The sequence below is a fragment of the Lolium perenne genome, chromosome 4 (genome assembly GCF_019359855.2).
Source record: "Lolium perenne isolate Kyuss_39 chromosome 4, Kyuss_2.0, whole genome shotgun sequence".
NCBI lineage: Eukaryota > Viridiplantae > Streptophyta > Magnoliopsida > Poales > Poaceae > Lolium > Lolium perenne.
The window spans coordinates 65,906,726-65,924,877 of record NC_067247.2 but is presented as its reverse complement, the minus strand read 5'-3'; the positions used below and the strand labels follow the sequence as shown (position 1 = coordinate 65,924,877).

General features: G+C 46.1%; 2 protein-coding genes and 1 pseudogene across 3 annotated transcripts; 1 reads left to right on the top strand and 2 right to left on the bottom strand.

The window, feature by feature from the left end:
* Positions 1-221: 221 nt before the first annotated feature.
* On the bottom strand, positions 222-1,807 carry LOC127346847 (PLASMODESMATA CALLOSE-BINDING PROTEIN 5-like; annotated as a pseudogene).
* On the top strand, positions 1,306-6,814 carry LOC127292820 (protein TORNADO 1). Of its 2 annotated transcripts, XM_051322319.2 has the most exons (5): positions 1,306-1,903; positions 1,971-2,194; positions 2,288-3,497; positions 3,773-5,004; positions 5,205-6,814. In XM_051322319.2, exons 1-5 carry the CDS (start codon positions 1,897-1,899, stop codon positions 6,570-6,572), a joined length of 4,041 nt encoding a protein of 1,346 aa, XP_051178279.1. In that variant the 5' UTR covers positions 1,306-1,896; the 3' UTR covers positions 6,573-6,814. The 2 variants fall into 2 exon arrangements, with proteins under 2 accessions (XP_051178279.1, XP_051178278.1); XM_051322318.2 differs by having other exon boundaries at positions 1,971-3,497.
* An 88-nt stretch (positions 6,815-6,902) lies between these two features.
* Positions 6,903-10,776, bottom strand: LOC127292821 (oligopeptide transporter 3). The gene is made up of 4 exons (XM_051322320.1): positions 10,103-10,776; positions 8,943-9,040; positions 7,998-8,835; positions 6,903-7,883 (listed from the first exon to the last, which is right to left on the bottom strand). The coding sequence occupies exons 1-4, from the start codon at positions 10,625-10,627 to the stop codon at positions 7,086-7,088; spliced, it is 2,259 nt and encodes a 752-aa protein (XP_051178280.1). The 5' UTR covers positions 10,628-10,776; the 3' UTR covers positions 6,903-7,085.
* Between the last annotated feature and the right edge of the window lie 7,376 nt (positions 10,777-18,152).

Sequence of the window (18,152 nt, the reverse complement as noted above, 5' to 3'; positions counted from 1 at the left end):
CATTTCTACGTCCTGCAATCTGACCAATTGGTCATGCCAGTGAAGCTGTGTCTCTCGTTTCTTTTGATTTAATGCCACTTCCTTTTCCATGAAAATATGCGTGGTGCACCGTGCGCGTGTGACCGGGCGTGCGGGCACACTTGTGAGTGTGTGTGTGTGTGTCTTTATCTGTATAATATGCGTGTGTATGTGCATGCATTGCCCTGTATGTTTGATCTTGCTAGTGAAATATCAACCTGCAAAAGGGGTATGGTCCTAATGATGGTTCAGATCATGAACATACTTGGATTTAGGTCGGTGACCATTGCAGCTGTATTGAAGTAGCAAGAACCACCATGTTTCTTGTAGTTTTGCCAGTAGCTGTTGAAGACATATGACGCATGGTCCCTGACTGTATTGGGAATGTAACATGATTTGTAGGTTCAATCATTGTACAATCTGCACCACCAAGGTCACATGCCCAGCTAAGTGCAATCTGTAGGATATCATCTGGTGTTTGCTCATCTGCTATGCACCATTGCTTCTCCCAATTGCAATCATCTGCTTGAATTTATAGGTATAAATATTTCTTCAAATTCCTTAAATGTTCAGTGTTTAATTTATTTATCCGAGAGATATATGAATTCAGACTACACTATTTCAGTTGTTAGATCTTTATTTTCAGTGTCCAGTGATTATATCTGTATTTAATATGGAATGAAAGTTTAATTGGAGTAACAATTTGCCTTAGGACCAATGCGGTATTAGCAGGCTATAAGCTGTAGAAACAAAGTTAGAGTTGAATGTATCTTGTTAGCATAGCACCCCATGAATCTAAGAGGATCGGAAGTGAGGCTATGATTTCTCAAACTCAAAAGTTTCTGCTGTCTCATTTAAGAATAGTAAATATATCTAGTCAAGATTGTCTCGACTTTGTCTAAATTTGGATGTTGCTAGGCACTATCTAGATACATCCAAATTTAGAAAAATCTAAGACATCTTTTGCGGGAAGGAGGGAGTATACAAAAAACTGGTTATGCTACTTTTAGCAGTGGATCTGACAATGGTAGTAGTCTCTCCTTTTTGTATACATGGTTTAGGGTCTGTGTATCTTCTTGGATGTTTTTAGTAACTGAGTTCAATCACTCTGGATATGCTGTTTCAGATATGCCTATCTCTTACGAGCTACCATACAACATGTTTCAAACTGTTAGGGTGTCCTTTATTCCTTGCTCTGAGATCGGATTTTATGTTAATTATACTATTTTGAAAGAAGAAATGCTGGGATGATTAGAGATAATAAGATAAAAAAAAAAAGTAAAGGGATAAATGGCACATGTGCATTCTGGAACCAGGAACTAGAAGTTACCATCATACCTTGCTGAGTTGAAACTGTGGCGAAGTGGAGGATCAAATAAAGTAGCAGTATGAGCCTTGTTGTCGCTTGCTTCTTCAGATTGCCTACACTTGGTGGTAAGGAAGCACACATTTTGCTTCTTTCCACTAGTAGTACGTTAACAATAGTTAACTCTACAGCATGTTTGTTTTATTTAAGGAAATCTACAAGTATGCAGCTCAACAAGTTGTGTGAAGCTCATATAATGCTCAGTCTCTGTAGACAATGAGAGGGGAAAGGATGTGTTACATTTATCATCTGAATATTAAAGGCATCCTGCACTTATTCCTTACTTCCTGCACACTTATGGGCATCTATTCAGCATCTGAATTAGTCCTCCAGACAAGCAAAGCAAAATAAAGATTATTCCTTTCTTTATCATGCTCCCTTGACAAGCCAGCAATCTATTGCCTGACCTTGCCTTGCACTCATTTCTGTATAAAACCTTCTTTCAGTTGCGGTATGTGATATCTGCCTGTGAAATACATTTTATTCCCCACCTATATAGATCTCATATCTACATGCATGGTAAAAAGCTAAACCTTCAGCTCTGCTTCCCATCCCTTATTTAACTACTCTTCATTAATTTCTCCAGGCATGGGAGATGGGATGATCAGATATGTTGCAGAAATTGATTTACAGGAGTACAAGGATGTTGAGAACATCGCGTTCTACCAGGTTGCAGCAAACTTGGGGTCAGGCTTGTGTATGGAAAGTGAGAGATCGCTGAGGATCCATATTTGTACAGATCACAATGATGTCAACTTTCTGCTTGAGTTTCTTCATCATCTCGTGGAGTCGAAAGATCACTACAGAAAGGTGACTAACCTCCTTTTTCATGGTATTGAGTGGCAGCCTCAAGGGACACAACTTCTCTGTTCATACTTAGGCCTTGGCTCGAATGTGAAGCAGGTGGAATTCCAGAAGAATGTGTTTATCACAAAATCAGCATTTGCTTTAGTCCCACTCTCAGAAATGCTCCAAAGGAACAACACCTTGAACGCAGTTGTTTTTAATGACTGTAGAATTGGAGCTACTGGAGCGACCCTGCTTGCTTCAGCTTTGGCAAACAACAGAAGCGTTGAAGAGTTTCAGGTATGGGAAGACTCCATAGGCTCCAAGGGAGCCGAAGAACTCTCCAAGATGATTGAGGTGAACTATATGTTGAAGCTGTTGATCATACTTGACAACAGCTCCATTGCAGCAGCTCCGCTTATGTCTGCTGTGCTGGCACGCAACCGCAGAGTGGAGGTGCATATATGGGGACACAGTCGTGATACTAGAGGTGGCATGAACAGTTGTAAAATTGTTGAATTCCTGCCAGCAACTGGAAACATGAGGATTTACAACAATATTAATTCTACAGGCCTACAACGGGTTGCTTGTGCTTTGGCATGGAACACCACAGTGACAACATTGGACATGACGGGTGTCCCTCTGAAGTCCAAGTGGACCAAAGAACTTAGAGGGGTCCTCGACCGGAATAGGAGCCTGAAAGCTGTCAAACTTACCAGGTGTTGCCTCAGGGACAAAGCGGTGGTGTATATAGCTGCAGGACTATTCAAGAACAAGTATTTAGAGAGCTTGATTTTGGATGGAAATCGCTTTGGTGGAGTTGGGTTGGAACATTTGTTATGCCCTCTTAGCACATTTTCACCAATTCAGACACAAGCCAATTCAACTTTGAAGGTTTTGAGTTTTGGAGGACAGAGAACAAATATAGGTAGATATGGTGTAGCTGCAATCTTGCAGTTGTTGGAGACAAACCAGAGCCTTATTGAGCTTGCAATATGTGACGATGCAAGCCTGAGATCAAATGACGTTGTCCATATATTTACAAGCTTGCAAAGGAACGCCACTCTTCGAATTTTATCTTTCAGAGGGTGCAAGGGAGTTGACGGGGAAGCAGTCTTACAGACCATTATGAATACTTTGCAGGTCAATCCATGGATCGAAGAAATTGATCTTCATGAAACACCTTTGCATGTTGCTGGCAAGACAGGCCAAATTTATGAAAAACTTGGTCAGAATGGGAGTTTAGTTCTGCCAAATGATCTGCTCGATTTGCCACTAAGTGCTCCTACATGCTGCCGAGTTGTTCTGTGTGGCCAAGATTTAGCAGGTGCAGTTTTACTCGACGTTTCCCTCCTTTTTCTAATCTATAGGCAGAAATAAAAAGTTCTAATAACCTGTGGAGTTTCTAATTGAATTATGTCAAATATCATTTTTAGTGAATCTGCTTCACGGCATGTGGGCCCGCTAAATTAGTACCTAGAATTTTCTACTTCCTTGTGCTACAAATATTTGTACCTTACATGACAGCTCTACGAACACAAATCCCGTTATGTTCTGTAAGAATTGGTTATATTTGATGCTTCAATTTGCATGGTCTCTCAGGTAAAAGCACGCTATGTAGCTCCATGAATCAGAGCATAAATTCAATGAAGGCGCCTCGCGTGGATGTAATGAAAACTCTGAAGACTCCAGTTGAGCAGATGCCATTCACCGAAGAGAATAAGATGAATTCAATCTTTGATGGAAACACAAAGTTGACAATGTGTAATCTTGGTGGACATGAAGGAAGTTTTGCATTGCATGATTTTATGTTTGTGGTTCATGGTGGTCCAAGCGTTTTTATGATTGTGTCTAGTTTGGTTGGAAAGCCTGCTACGAAATATCCGAAAAGCATAGATGAGATTGAATGGGAGCTCATATATTGGCTGAGGTTCTTGATTTCAAGTTATAGGCGGAGAGTTTCACACTCATTTCGACCCTGTGTAACTGTAGTTCTCACCCATTATGATAAGGTATCTCATCTGCCGGAAGGGCTACAGCCAATTGCTACCGTTGTACAAAGGCTCAGAGAAGACTTCCATTCCCATGCAGAAATTTACCCCACTGTTTTTGCCGTCGACTCAAGATCATTAGTTTCAGTAAGTAAACTGACTCATCACTTGCGAATGACAACAAAGACAATAATCCAACAAAATGCTCAAGTTTATGAAGTATGCAATGATTTGATCAAGATTTTGCATGACTGGAGGTTGAAGAATAACAAAGCAGTGATCAAGTGGGCTGAGTTCTGCGAAATATGCCAGCTCAACGTTCCGGCGCTAAGATTGAGATCGAGGCGTGATAATGTGGAGAAAGTGAACACACGGAGACGTGCTGTTGCCAAATCACTGCATACCTTAGGTGAAATAGTATTTTTTGAGGAACTTGGACTTCTGGTCATGAATTGTGAATGGTTCTGTCGAGATGTCCTCAGCCAACTAGCTACATTGAAGTTAATCAAGATAGAGAGTAGTGGTGGTTTTGTCCGCAAAGAGGAGCTGGAGAAGATGCTGCAAGAGAAGCTGCGCAACCAAGTTACAAGATCAAACTGGAGAACTGGCGCATCCTTACAGGCTAGTGATATCATAAATATATTGCTAGAACTTGAGTTATGTTATGAACAGGACCCTGGGAACCCACATACATTACTCCTGGTACCAGCTATTCTTGAGGAAAACAAAGGAGAGACTGACAAGTGGCAGTTAACTATGCCGGAATGCAGATTCGTTGGAAGACGTCTTGAATGTGAAGATATACATATGCTCCTGACAAGTGACTTCTTCCCAAGACTGCAGGTAAAACAAACTGCAACAGATAATTACTACTGTAGTGTGTAGCTGCCCACATGTCTAAGTGATTTTTCTTTTTTCAAAAGTTTGGCTCTGCAAAAGAAATGTTCTGATGTTTACTTTTAAACATATATACTGACTGGTGGTTACATCTTGATATTACTTCAGTGTAGTCTCGATTTTCTAAAGGAAGATTTTCTTTCCAGGTTCGTCTGCACAACAAAATCATGTGTCTCGGACATCACGAAGCAGTTTATAACCTGGAGAAAAACCTTATTTATACAGTGATCAACGGTGTCCATGTAAAGGTGGAGCTGGGAATGAAGTTAGGCTCTTCCATAGATGTGCTTGCATGCTCCGGTAAAAATGTTACCGAAATGGTGAGGCTACTCCACAAGTTCGTAATCCCAACGATACTGAATTTGTCTCCCAATATGACGTTCAAGGAAAGCATTCTCAGGCCTGACTGTGTGAAACATCTCATACCGCGAAGGTTCCGTGCAACTCAGCAGCTCCCTCTGAAAAAATTAAAGCAAATTCTACTGTCACTGCCGGCAGAAAGCATATATGATTATCAGCATACCTGGAGTGCTGTTGAAAGCAATAAAAGGGTCATCTTAAGATCAGGATCTGATCATGCCAGAGATCTGCTATCAGATGACGACTTCCATGAAGTTTTGCACCGGAGGTACTATGATTTACAGTATCTCGCAACTGAACTCGCCGTTGCCCCAGATAATCTGCAGCAGCCTGAAACCATCCCTGAAGCAGACATGGTTGATCCCTCCATATTAGGCATCGCGAAAGGTGTCGAGATGGTTCTCCAAAGACTGAAAATAATAGAGCAAGGAATAAGGGACTTGAAGGAAGAGATTGCAAGCTTGAGGTACTACGAGTATCACCTTGTGACTGAACTCCACAGGAAAATGGACTACGTGATGAATTACAGCATTCAACTGGAAGACAGAAAAGTGCCTCAGATGTTCTATCTTGTCAGCCTAGACAACCGCTCCAAGAAGCTGGTCACGAGGATACTGCCTGGTATGCGATCACTACGTGTGCACATGTTATGTGAATTCCGAAGAGAAATGCATGTGGTGGAGGATCAGGTGGGGTGCGATATGATCCAAGTGGATAACCAAGCAGTGCAGAGCCTGCTGCCTTACATGAGCAAGTTCATGAAACTCTTAACATTCGCCCTGAAGATTGGCGCGCATTTCATCGTCGGGATGGGGGAGATGATACCTGACCTGAGCAAGGAGGTGGTGCACCTAATGGACTCTTCAGCCATGTATGGTGCGGCTACATCCGCTGCATCGCTGGGGGCTTTAGGCGCAGCAGCGATGTATGGAAGAACGAGGAACAGAGGCGCCAGCGACATGGGGGAGGACATGCAAGCGGCTAGGCAGTGGCTTCTGGATTTCTTGAGAGGACAAGGGATTTTGACAGGGATGGACATTGCACAGAGTTTTGGCCTGTGGCGTGTTAGGTACAGAGATGATGGCCACATTGCGTGGGTCTGCAGGAAGCACATCGCCGCAAGAGGAGAAGAGATCTTTGAGCTGCCACTCTGAACCATCTGCTGACTGCTCCAGCATGCCCACAGTCCACGAGCACAGGTGCTGAACCATCCACTCCAACATGCCCAACGGTCTGCAGCCACAGGTACCTCCCTCTAATGTCACGTTGCTGTTAGCCTGATAAGTGACAGTTGATAATAGTGCAATTGTGTAATGAATATGCTCTGTTTTTACCACTCTGGTCTATCAAATATGTGTACTTTCCCGTTTCTCTTCGGATTCAGTTTTTGCTGCTCTGCGTTCCTGTGTGGTTTTTCACACTAATTATGAAGTTATTTTCGTTCACTGCCAGTTTTTTCTACGAGTATACTCATAGTGACATGATTATATATAAAGTAGGAATTGATTTCCTTGTAGAAAAACAGAGTGTTTACATTGACTCGGGAGGGACGGCTGACAAGCGCTGCATCGCTTAATCGATGTAGAGGCTGAATTCATGGTTTCCTGTACCAATCCAGACAATCACTGCTGCTAGGTGCTAGCTACATACATGGCATGGTCTGATGCTCAGAAGACCGGGCAGCCCTTGACAACAATGCCCGGCGCGGTGGGGCATGTGGCGAGCGGGCAGTGGTCGACCTCGGTGCCCCACCACTTGAGGTCGTGGTGGGCGTTCTGGAGGGCGAAGAAGATGAGCACCCCCATGAATGCCGTGCCGGCGTCGAGCGCCGCTGATAGCACGTAGTTGTACTTCTGCCACCACCCCTTGCGGTACCTGAAGACGAAGTAGTTGAAGATGGTGCCGGTGACGAGCCAGCTGGCGATGTTGGTGGGTGTTGCCGGCGGCATCCCGGCAAACCCGTAGGAGATGACAGGCACGTTGATGAGCGCGATCCACTTCTTCTCCGGGAAAGCCCGGCTCAGCAGCCACACCGGCACCGGCAGTACGGCGCCCACGATGAAGAGCCACACCAGGTTCCGGTACAGCCCGTGCTGGCCGAAGAGCCGCCCCGGCCCGATGAGGCCCCAGATCACCGAAGCGTCGAAGGTGACCCGGTACTTGGGACACGTCCAGGGGCTGTCTGGGTGCAGAGCCTCCACGTCGCAGATGTTCTCGATGCTGTCCAGCATCCACCATGCCACCGCCAGATTCACCACACCGGCCACCACCGTGCCGACCAGCTGGGCAGTGTACATGCAGCGCGGAGGGATCTTCATGTAGTGGCCGAGCTTGAGGTCGGCGAGGAAGGACAGTGCGTGCACGGTGCTGATCCGGCCGTAGATCTTGAAGATCAGGTTGGCGATGGGCTTGCCGGGCAGCGCGTAGCCGATCATGAACTGCGCAATGATGTCGTACCCAGGTTGCTGCAAACAAATCATGGAACCAAGTTAATCAGACGATGAACTGATGATGATCAAGTGCAGGCCAAAACTGTACTGAAGAGCAGAGCAAGAAGCTAGATAAGACTCATGGCGTGCCTGGTTGGTGGTGGCCTGGATGACGCCAATGGGCAAGGTGACGATGAAGGCGAGCGCGAAGGCGAAGAGCATTCCCCACCAAGGCAGCTGCACCTCCTCCTTCCACACGAAGCACATGAGCAGCGACACCGCCACGCTGCCGGCCAGCAGCACCAGGAACCACCACTGCGGCACCTGCTTGTACTTCTGCATCAGCTTGGCGTGCACGTCCAGCTTCGCTGCCGAGCCGATCGCGGACCTGCTCTGCCTCCACATGTCGGCGCCGTGGAAGAGAAGCACGTGCACGATGGTGGCCGAGAACCGGAGGAACCCGGAGCCGATGGAGATGGCGAAGAGTGGGCTGAGGTACAGCTTCCCGTAGTTGTCGTAGGCGGCCACATTGAGGTCGAAGTCCTTGGTGAGCACCTTGGTGGTGTCGTACTTCTGGCCTGTGGACGTGAAGAGCTGGTTGGAGAAGATAGGGAATTTCCTGGCGTCGAAGGTGTTGAACCGCCAGTAGCAGAGCGGGATGATGACGTAGATGAACATGACGAAGCCGACGGCCGTGTTGGCGATGGACGCCCACGGCGCCACCAGCGGGCTGCCGTGGTACGCGGAGATGCCCGCCCAGTCCAGGGTGAATGCGCCGACGCCCAGGCCGTGATACCCGGAGCCGACCTGCTGCGCCGTGATGCTGCGTGGCCACACCCAGCACGCCCACGAGAAGAAGGTCAGGATCGGGAGGAGGTAGCCGGGGAGGGCGTAGTAGGCGAAGCTCGCGAAGAAGAAGATGAGGAAGAAGCGCATCCGCGACGGTCCCTTGGACGGCTTCCCACCCTCCTTCGTCTCGTGCAGCGCCCTGCATTTGTAAGTGGAACCCAGATTAAGATTACTTTGTACTAACAGAGAAAATCCTATAGAAGATCTTCCACCTTGTGTTGCAAAAACAGAGTAAAGAATGGTTACCTGAAGAGTGAGACCTGGGCGAGATTAGAAGGCCACCACATCTCGGCAGGGTCAACCAGGAACCTCCTCAGCATTCCAGCCCATCCGTAACCCAGTATCTGCAATTTGCATAGTTTTTTTTTATCATAAGTTTGCACAAGTTAGCGACAAGTTAGTGTGAGTCAAAACGTTCAGTACTCTGCATGACTGCATCTTCAGTTTTTTGCTTAAAAAACATCACATGCATGCAAAAGGGCAACAGAAGGGCAACCACTTTCCTTTCTGGATGCCTACTAGTATTGAACTAATCCGCTTGATGACAGTGCCTCCATGATGAAATATATTTAGAGAATACATCCATGATGTAATATTGCACTGACAGTGCCCGCAATCTGACAGAATTTTAAAGTTGACCGCTGTAAAATTCACAGGAGGTGCGTGCATACGCCAAAAGAACATAATTTCACCAATTATTATTCCTAGGGCCCCGGATTCGGTGACGTTCGCCGTACTTAAGGTTATTTTTATCCGAGTTACTATTTAATAGAGAATATACATTCATGATGTAATATTGCACTGACAATGCCTGCAATCTGATAGAATTTACAAAGTTGACCACTGTGAAATTCGCGTGAGGTGCTGCATACGCAAGAAGAACAGAATTTGGCCAACTCGTAGGGCCACAGATTCTGCTGTGACGTTACGCCCTTATTCTCATTCCGATTTCCTCTCTTTTTTGCCCCAAATATATGATTGGTGGCTACTTTGTACGCAGAATAGAACATCACAACATCGATTGGCACCTTGACATCTACTAGTGTTGGTCACATCTCTTAGCTTAGCTAGACCCAAGTGTGTGTGTGCACGTCGCATTCGCGTGTGGAATTGAAGATGCAACGAAACAGGGGATAACAGCCCATTCTAAGTACTCCCTCTATACTATTTTTTTAATCTCAAATTCAAATGTATCTATTCATAAAATATGTCTAGATAAATTTAAATTACGATAAGAATTATGAAACGGAGGGAGCAGTACCGTTTCAAAATCAGTCCTTCTAACTTGTCACAGTGATGGAAGACAAATACTAGACGGTTCAATAAATATAGATTGATTAAAAATAGATTGTAAACGGAGCTAACAACCATGCACGGATAATTAGTATACAAAGCAGCCAACGGACCTGCGTGGTGAGGACGAGTAGGAGGGCGCAGACGAAGCTGAGCGTCTGCTTGTAGTATGCCTTCATGACGGTGATGGCGCCGATGGAGTAAGCGTCGCCGCCGCCGAAGGAGACGCCGCAGTTGGCGAAGATGGTGATGATGACGTGCTCCTTGATGTTGAAGGGCCCCGGGTTGAGGTTGAAGCTCCCGAGGCGGCCGCCGAGGAGCTTGACCTCGCGGTCTGGCAGCACGGAGGCCATGAACCGCCCCACGGGGAGCACGAGGATCTGGGCGAGGATGCCGGAGATGGTGAGCGGCTGCGTGCGGTACGTGAAGAAGGTGTTGAGGAAGATGAGCACGACGCAGGAGGTGAGGCCCAGTGTCCACGCCCGGAATGTCATGACCGGCGTCGACGGGTCGTCCGTCTCCGGCACCACCAGCGCCACCTCCTCCACCGGGTACCTCTCCCCCTCGCCGCCCTGCTGCGCCGCCTTCCCTCCCATCGCCTCCTCCGCCGCCGACGCCGGCTTCGTCGACGACGGCATCTGTCTCTCTCTCTTGCTCCTGCTCACGCTCTGCTTGGCTGGCTGGCCCTGAGCTTTGAGTGGAGCTAGCTAGCTGCAATGATTTGCTCGTATATATCTCCGGTGGAGGGGAGTACACTTGTGGAGATTCTTGGATGCTAGCCCCTGACTCTGGTCGTCCCAATTTATATTCCACTTGGCGTCTCTCCTTCCTCCACTCCTCGTACTACCGCCGCCATCAGGGCCCTGGTCTGGACGACGGAGGTAGGCGGAGAAACTCATCAGAGCCGTCCGTTGCTCAGATCTGACGATGGGTAAGCGGCCACCAGGGCACCCGCCGGGCACGGGCCGGCTTGACCCCTGGCGCGCGGGAGCACGAGCGCGGCGCGCCGGGGCACACGATCTATGGCGTACGTGGGTGATCGCGCTCGGCTAATTGGGGCGTCAGTGGTAATGGAAAGTCACTCTGGCAATGGAAAGTGCTTTATATGCTGCTGATTGTGCAATGTGAGACGCGATTGAGTTGAGAGACCAGACCGTCAGCTGCGCAGCCTATTTGTGGATGGTTTCCTTGTGGGAGCAGACAGACCGTATCCTGTTGTCCATTGCTCAACGTTCCACGGCTAGTCGACGGCCGTATACCGGTAAAGCTCAGGCAGTTGCGATTTTCTCCTCAATTAGCAAATATTCCACTGGCTAGCAGCCAACCCTTCCCCGTTGTCGGCTCTACATACACAAGCTACAGAACCACAAAAGGGGAGGCACCCTTTTTCTTTTGCAGCTTCGTGTTTTTTTTTCAGCGCTAGGAAAATCAGCCACCTTCCCACTGCCGGATCCACTTTAAGTGCCAAATGTGGGTTCTCCAATGGTTGCAACATAAAACTCTTGCTTCATTTTTTTGCTCGCCTACAACATCCGTGCAACATATCTCCCCGCAATCCTGCAAGAAATCCAAATTTATTGCACACTGAAAATATGGCTAGGCGGCATTTTTTTTGGTATGCAACAAATCCCCATTTGCCACACATTAAAATGTGTGTCTCAATGCATGCATCATGAGAACCAAACATGTATAATATTTATAACATGTTGCTCATGGGAATACAAAAAAAAATGATATACACTTGTAGCATGTCTAAATACTCTTTGCAACATCAACAAAATCCCAAAAAATGACTCATATGTATCATCAACAAGGGAGGCACCGCCATTCGTCGGTTCAAGCTCACGGGACACAACATGGTTCGTTGAATTGGAGTCCCTCCGGGGCCATATGGATGATTCTTGACTCATTTCCGACCATACCGATTTCTATCAGAGCTCGGTGACACATATTTTAGCTCCCCACGAGATATCTATTATGGTTGAGAGAGGATGTGACATGGGAGGGAAATATGTAGTGAGTATAGGAGAGGGTAGGGGCGAAGCTTGGGCGAACTGGTTGGGGGAGGGGCAAATTGGCCAAATATAGGCTACTTACTCCTAAAAATTCAAATACGAGAGGATTTTAGGCAAAAAAAAGTTGGATGGCCCGCGGGGGCGGGGGGGGGGGGGGGGGGGGGGCTGCCCCCTAACATACACATAGCTATGCCTCTAGGAGAGGGGGAGGATAAGCGTTTCCCGAGAAGAGGATATCGGGCAAGGCTTGCCCAAGATGTCAGTCGCCTGATGTCCTGGCAGGGCGAAAACAGAAGTCAAGCTCTCCTTACCCAAAAGCGAGTCCATGATGTGCGTCCATTCCCGAGAGCAGGGCGAGACTGGTCGGCGCGCAGGCCGACATGCCTTGTCAGGCCTCGAAATCCCGAGGCCGGGGTTTCGGGCAAGCGATTCATGATTAGAGGCTTAGAGCCTGGACACGAATAAAGCCCTGACGCCAGCCTTCTTCCTCCTCGTGTCTAGTTCTCTCATATTTCCTGCTCCCTCAGATTCAAGCTATTTCCTATCCAACCTTTGGCATTCTTCAGCAAATCTAGGAGCTAGAACAACAAAAATGTTGTAGAAACCCCGATCTGTTGATGGGTTAGTTAGTGGATGCGTTTTGGTGGTGGTGGTGGTGATGTTCGTGGTGGTGGTGGTGGTGTTGTCAGTGGTGGTGCTGCTGGTGGTGTTGGTGCCACAAATAAGCGAACTGGGCCCTATAGGCCGCCGCCGCCAAATATAATCTCGAAAACAATGACATCCGGGTTTCCTCAACTAGTCAAACCTTGCTAACCCTCATCCAAAGGTCCACAACATCGGCAATGTGACGTTGTGAGATGCCCTCATGGGTGTTGATCTTAGAGTCCCAAAAATCTTGGCAAATGCCCTTGTTTGCCATGAAGTTTCTTCTTTTGGAGATAGAAAATATGAGAGGCTCAATATCCTTGGTTTCCAACCATGAAGCCAAGGAGATGGTGGTGGCCGCATAAAAGAAGTCTACCACAAGGGTGCTCATTTCGAGCCCAATCCTTAGAGCGATCCTTCCAAAGAAGCCATGGTCAAGGAAGTCTCAAGGCTCTTGCGAATTTGTCAAGATCCATGATGCCAAGGCCACCCTTATAGATTATACTCCATCCATCTTTGAATACATGGTCACTATAAAAAAAATACAAATTTTCATCTATACAAGGCCAGTAACACTAATCGAGAAAAAAATAATTAGATTATCTACCTCATATGATGATGCTCATTAATGTGAATGTTGCATGCAAGTATAGAGAAGGGGCACCACTTGCAACACATTTAATTAATCCAGAACACAAAATCATTTACACATAATTAATTGTGCTATTTATTAGTTGGCTTTATTTTTTATCTGAAATAGGACTATACGAGAACCGAGTGAGTATTTTGATTTAAGAAAAAATGACACTGTGCATTCTCCCCGATCGGAGATCCGGAAACATGCATGGAACATCAGCTCTCTCGATAAACAATTCGAGACGAAACCTTGGATGTTGAACGGGAATCAGCTGTCGTCAAAAGCGTTCTAGCTAAAAGTTTTGTCGCGATTGACGTGTTCGCTTGTAGTATTGACATGCTCTGACCTTTATTTGTTCTTTAGATTTCTACCTCATCCGGATAGTTAAGATGCTCTCGCGCGCCTGGAAAAGAAATGCATGCCCCCACGGCTCGGACCAAATCTCCATTATCGCGTAATATATTCGCGTCATCAGCAGGACTGCTCAATAAGATTTCGTTCTCCATCGATCGGTGCATGGCTGGCATCGGCGCGGAGCACTTGGGATCGGGGAACAAGTGGCGGTGGCATCTGGTTCGAGCGAGCAAGTACACATGGACATGGGTGGCGGCCACGCGCGGATGGCGTTGCTTGTTTCTTCCGCCTGCAACCAGAGGACGACATGCACAGGACGAGGAGAACTGTGGCGTCGCCGGCAGGTAGTACCAATCTCTTTTTACACGGGGGCCGATTAAAGTTTGAAGGTCACTTTTCTGGTGCTCTCGTCCTCTGCTCATGTGAGGTGAACCAGGCAATACTGCAGGCATGCAGAGGATAAGCTTATACTAGGTACTTTAGGAGAATTTTCACCGACGATAATTATAGTACAAAGACAACACCAAGGCTTTTTTAATGCATTCCGCTTCAAACTCATGAGATAAGGCACACTTAGGGCTCATTTGATTCATAGGATTTGTAAAGGAATTGTGTAGGATTTGGATCCTATAGGAATTTTCCTATACAAATTGTTTGATTCATAGGATCACGTCATGTAGGAATTAATTCTATAGGAATCCTCTAGTGTAAATCCTACATAAAAAAGCATTAGGTCATACCTCATGGAAAAAATCCTTTGCTACAATTAAACACACATCATCTTCCCGTAAGATTCAAATAGGCATGCCATCTCAACACTATGCTTTTCCTATTCTTATATTTTCCCCATCCTATGAATCAAAGGAACTCTTATGGAGTTAGAAAACTTTTCCAATACACTGTACTTCATGAGCTTGTTCAACTACAGAACGGTTGTTCGCCACTCCGAAGTCACGAAAACTCTCGATGATGTATAGTTCACTGCATGCATCAGTTGCACTAAATTTAGCATTCAGTGCATCCAGAGCTCTTTTTCGTATGTTATGTGCATATACACATCACATAGACGATTAGCAAGAGCACTCAAAACACATCACACATAAACGATTAACTTTGGCTTCCTCAAAGTTTTTCTGATCTTCATCAGATATAGCTCCTTTAGGCTGCCAGTACTAACCACGAATACTTTCAGAGCAGTATGCTAGAGCATGGCCTTCACTTTCCACCTCTTAAAATGCACACCGGTAAATTTATCCGACCTCAGCGCATCAGCAAAACCATCCATAGTTAATTCAGGAAAATTGCCTACAATTAAGTTTTTGGATTGTTGGATAATTAGGCAATAATTTCATGATTAATTCCATAATATTAAATATGATGACAAAAACTATTATCATGTGAAACTCAAACATACTAGATGGGCTAATCAACATGAAGAAATGTATTGCAAACAATGCAACATCCATGCCTAAAAACGAGGATTGGATCATATTGATTGGGTATAGGTGTAGTAGTCGTTGATGCATCAATAACGTTATCAACAACAACATTGGCGAAAACGATTCGAAGCAGACGGCGACAGAGACGATGGTATGCGGCACCGCCCAACTTCACCGGTAGATGACCCGTGATGAAGAGATTGAAAAGTCGCGTAGAGCACTTCCTAAAAACCTAATTCGTCTCCTGTAAAGGATAGCAAAGGCGAGTGGTTCCAAAGACCTTCTCTCTTGTTCCGCGGTGCTAGCCGGCGGGCATGATGAAGTAGGCTACGATGGAGACGCAAGCAGAGAGAGGTGGCAAAACCCTAACTCGTGTGCAAGATGTGTTTTGGCGGCAGCCACGCAAAATATTATATAAGCACAGGAAACCTATGCAAATGTGGGCCTAGCGCAAGTCACACATTTCGAGTCGGTTCCAGTTGCCCACGATCTAGGAGCAACTGGAACAGACTAACTGTGACACGTCCATCAAAAACTCCATTTTCCCAAACAAAAAAATAAAGCGAGGCTCGAGGCTCAATGCACTCAACACGAGTGTGTATGTCGTGGCGTACCATGGTGAGCGAAGAGGAGGAGGAGGAGGAGCGCGTGTGTACCACTACTCTTCTCACTCACTTACCAAATGTTTGAACAACCCATCTTATATATAAGATGGTCTAAGTTCCTCCCAACTTTCTATGTGAGACTAAACTTTGCACTCCCACCTTTTACCACTCCCTTTTGAGCTGCCAACATCATGGGTTCAAACTCAAATGGTCCGCCACAAACGTGGGCCTTAATATTTAGTCAAATTATGAAATGCTATATATATGGGCCAAAGGAAAAGGCCCGTTATTTCAACAACTGCTAACACAATGCATTCTTTCTTAGTGGTGTATCTAAATTCAATTTCTTTAGGCTCATGCATGTATGTGATTGGACTTTATTTTTTTTCTATGACCAGTGTATCTTAGCTAATCAAGATACTATAACTCTCTCTTTCATTATTAACGATGGTGTCACATCAGCACTTTGCCTATGATACGACGCTAAGACTACTCATAGTGGAGGTAACATAGGTGGTAACATCACACATCTCAAGTCATTTTGGTGACATAGCATGACAATAAAAGAAGAAAGAGAATGAGGTGATAACTAGCTATGTTACCATAACATCACACATCCTAAAGAAATACGAGTCTACATAATTAATGACACTTACATGAAACCACATCTAAGTTACTACCCACTATGGAGATAGTAACTTAGACTAGTAACATGACATATGTTACTACACTAATAACTTAGACTAGTAACATGAAATATGTTACTAGACTAAGTTACTCTTCACTATGAACAGCCTAAGAGACTGGCATTGCAGAAGGCCCAAGTCAATGGAGCATGACATGTGGAAAGAAATGGAAACTATTGAACACATCACGTTTGAATGCATAATCCCTAGACTGTTGTGGGATGATGTATTACAATTTTTTTTACATCAATGTCATTGACTTTGAGTCGGTTGCATCAAAATTGCTGTAAAAAGAGATTTTTGCACTTTAATGCAGTGTCTTCTACCATCCAGTGGGGTGTGCGTGGATTAACAGAAATGATCTCTTTTTTTTTTGAGAAACTGAAAGGTTCTCTTCAAACACCTGGAGGGGGAAATGGGCCTGTTCATTGAACTCCTCATCACAAAGCTCAAAAGGTCTCTTTGTCTGCTAGCAGCCTGACATGCAAAGATTTCGAGTGGGTGTCAAGCTGGCACTACTTGATGGGATTCGTAGCATAGAAAACAAAAAAATTCCTACCGCAAGAACGAATAACAAGCCAAGATCTAATCTAGTAGATGATAGCAACGAGGTGAAGATCAACATACCCTCGAAGATCGCTAAGCGTTAACGAGAAAAATCTCGTGGTGGATGTAGTCGATCACTTGCCGCTTTCAAAAGCGCGTAGAAGATCTTGACGGTGCCACAATCAGGCAGCACCTCCGCACTCGGTCACACGTACGGTGTTGATGACGATGTCCTTCTCCCTGTTCCAGCGGGCAGCGGATGTACTAGATCCTCCTCGGAATCCCGCCAGCACGACGGCGTGGTGGCGGTGGTGGTGGAGAAATCCTGCATGGCTTCGCCGTAGCCGTGCAAGAGGGAGGAGGAGGAAGGGGCGGCTAGGGTTTGGGGAGAGGGAGCTTGGGCTGCGACTTGGGGTGCCCTTGGGGTGCCCCTTGGTCCCTTTAAATAGGTGGCCAAGCCCCTTGGGTCGTCCATAAACCTTCCCCCAAGTTTGACTGAGTTCCGACACGTTTCCGGTTCCGAAAACCTACTCCTACTCGGACTCTTTTGCCACTTCCGAAATTGCATTAAGGAAAGACTCCTTTTCCCTTAAGGCAACGTGGTTGCACCTATTATGGAACCCTCTGGACTTCCTTAGACAGCCCGGGTCGTCCCGGACACTTCTAGAACCTTCCACAATATTCTGAACTATTCCGGTCCTTCCAAAACCTTCTAGAAGCTCCGGTCAAAACACCGGACTTTTTCCGAACCCCGGAAAATGACTTCCCATATATGAATCTTATTCTCCGGACCATTCCGAACCTTCTCGTGATGTCTCGGATCCCATTCGGGACTCCGAAAAACATTCGAGCTCCATTCCATATTCCATATCTACTTGAAACGACATCAAACGTTAAGTGTGTCACCCTACGGTTCGAGAACTATGCGTACATGATTGAGACTCCTCTCCGATCAATAACTAATAGCGGGACCTGGAGATCCATAATAGCTCCCACATATTCAACGATGACTTCGTGATCGAAAGAACCATTCACATAAAATAACAATTTCCTTTGTCTCGCGATATTTTACTTCTCCGAAGTTTGATCGTCGGTATCTCCATACCTGGTTCAACCTCGTTACTGATAAGTACTCTTTACTCGTACCATGATATGATATCCCTTGTGAACCAGTCACATGCTTGCAAGCTAATTAGATATCATTCCACCGAGAGGGCCCAAAGTATATCTATCCGT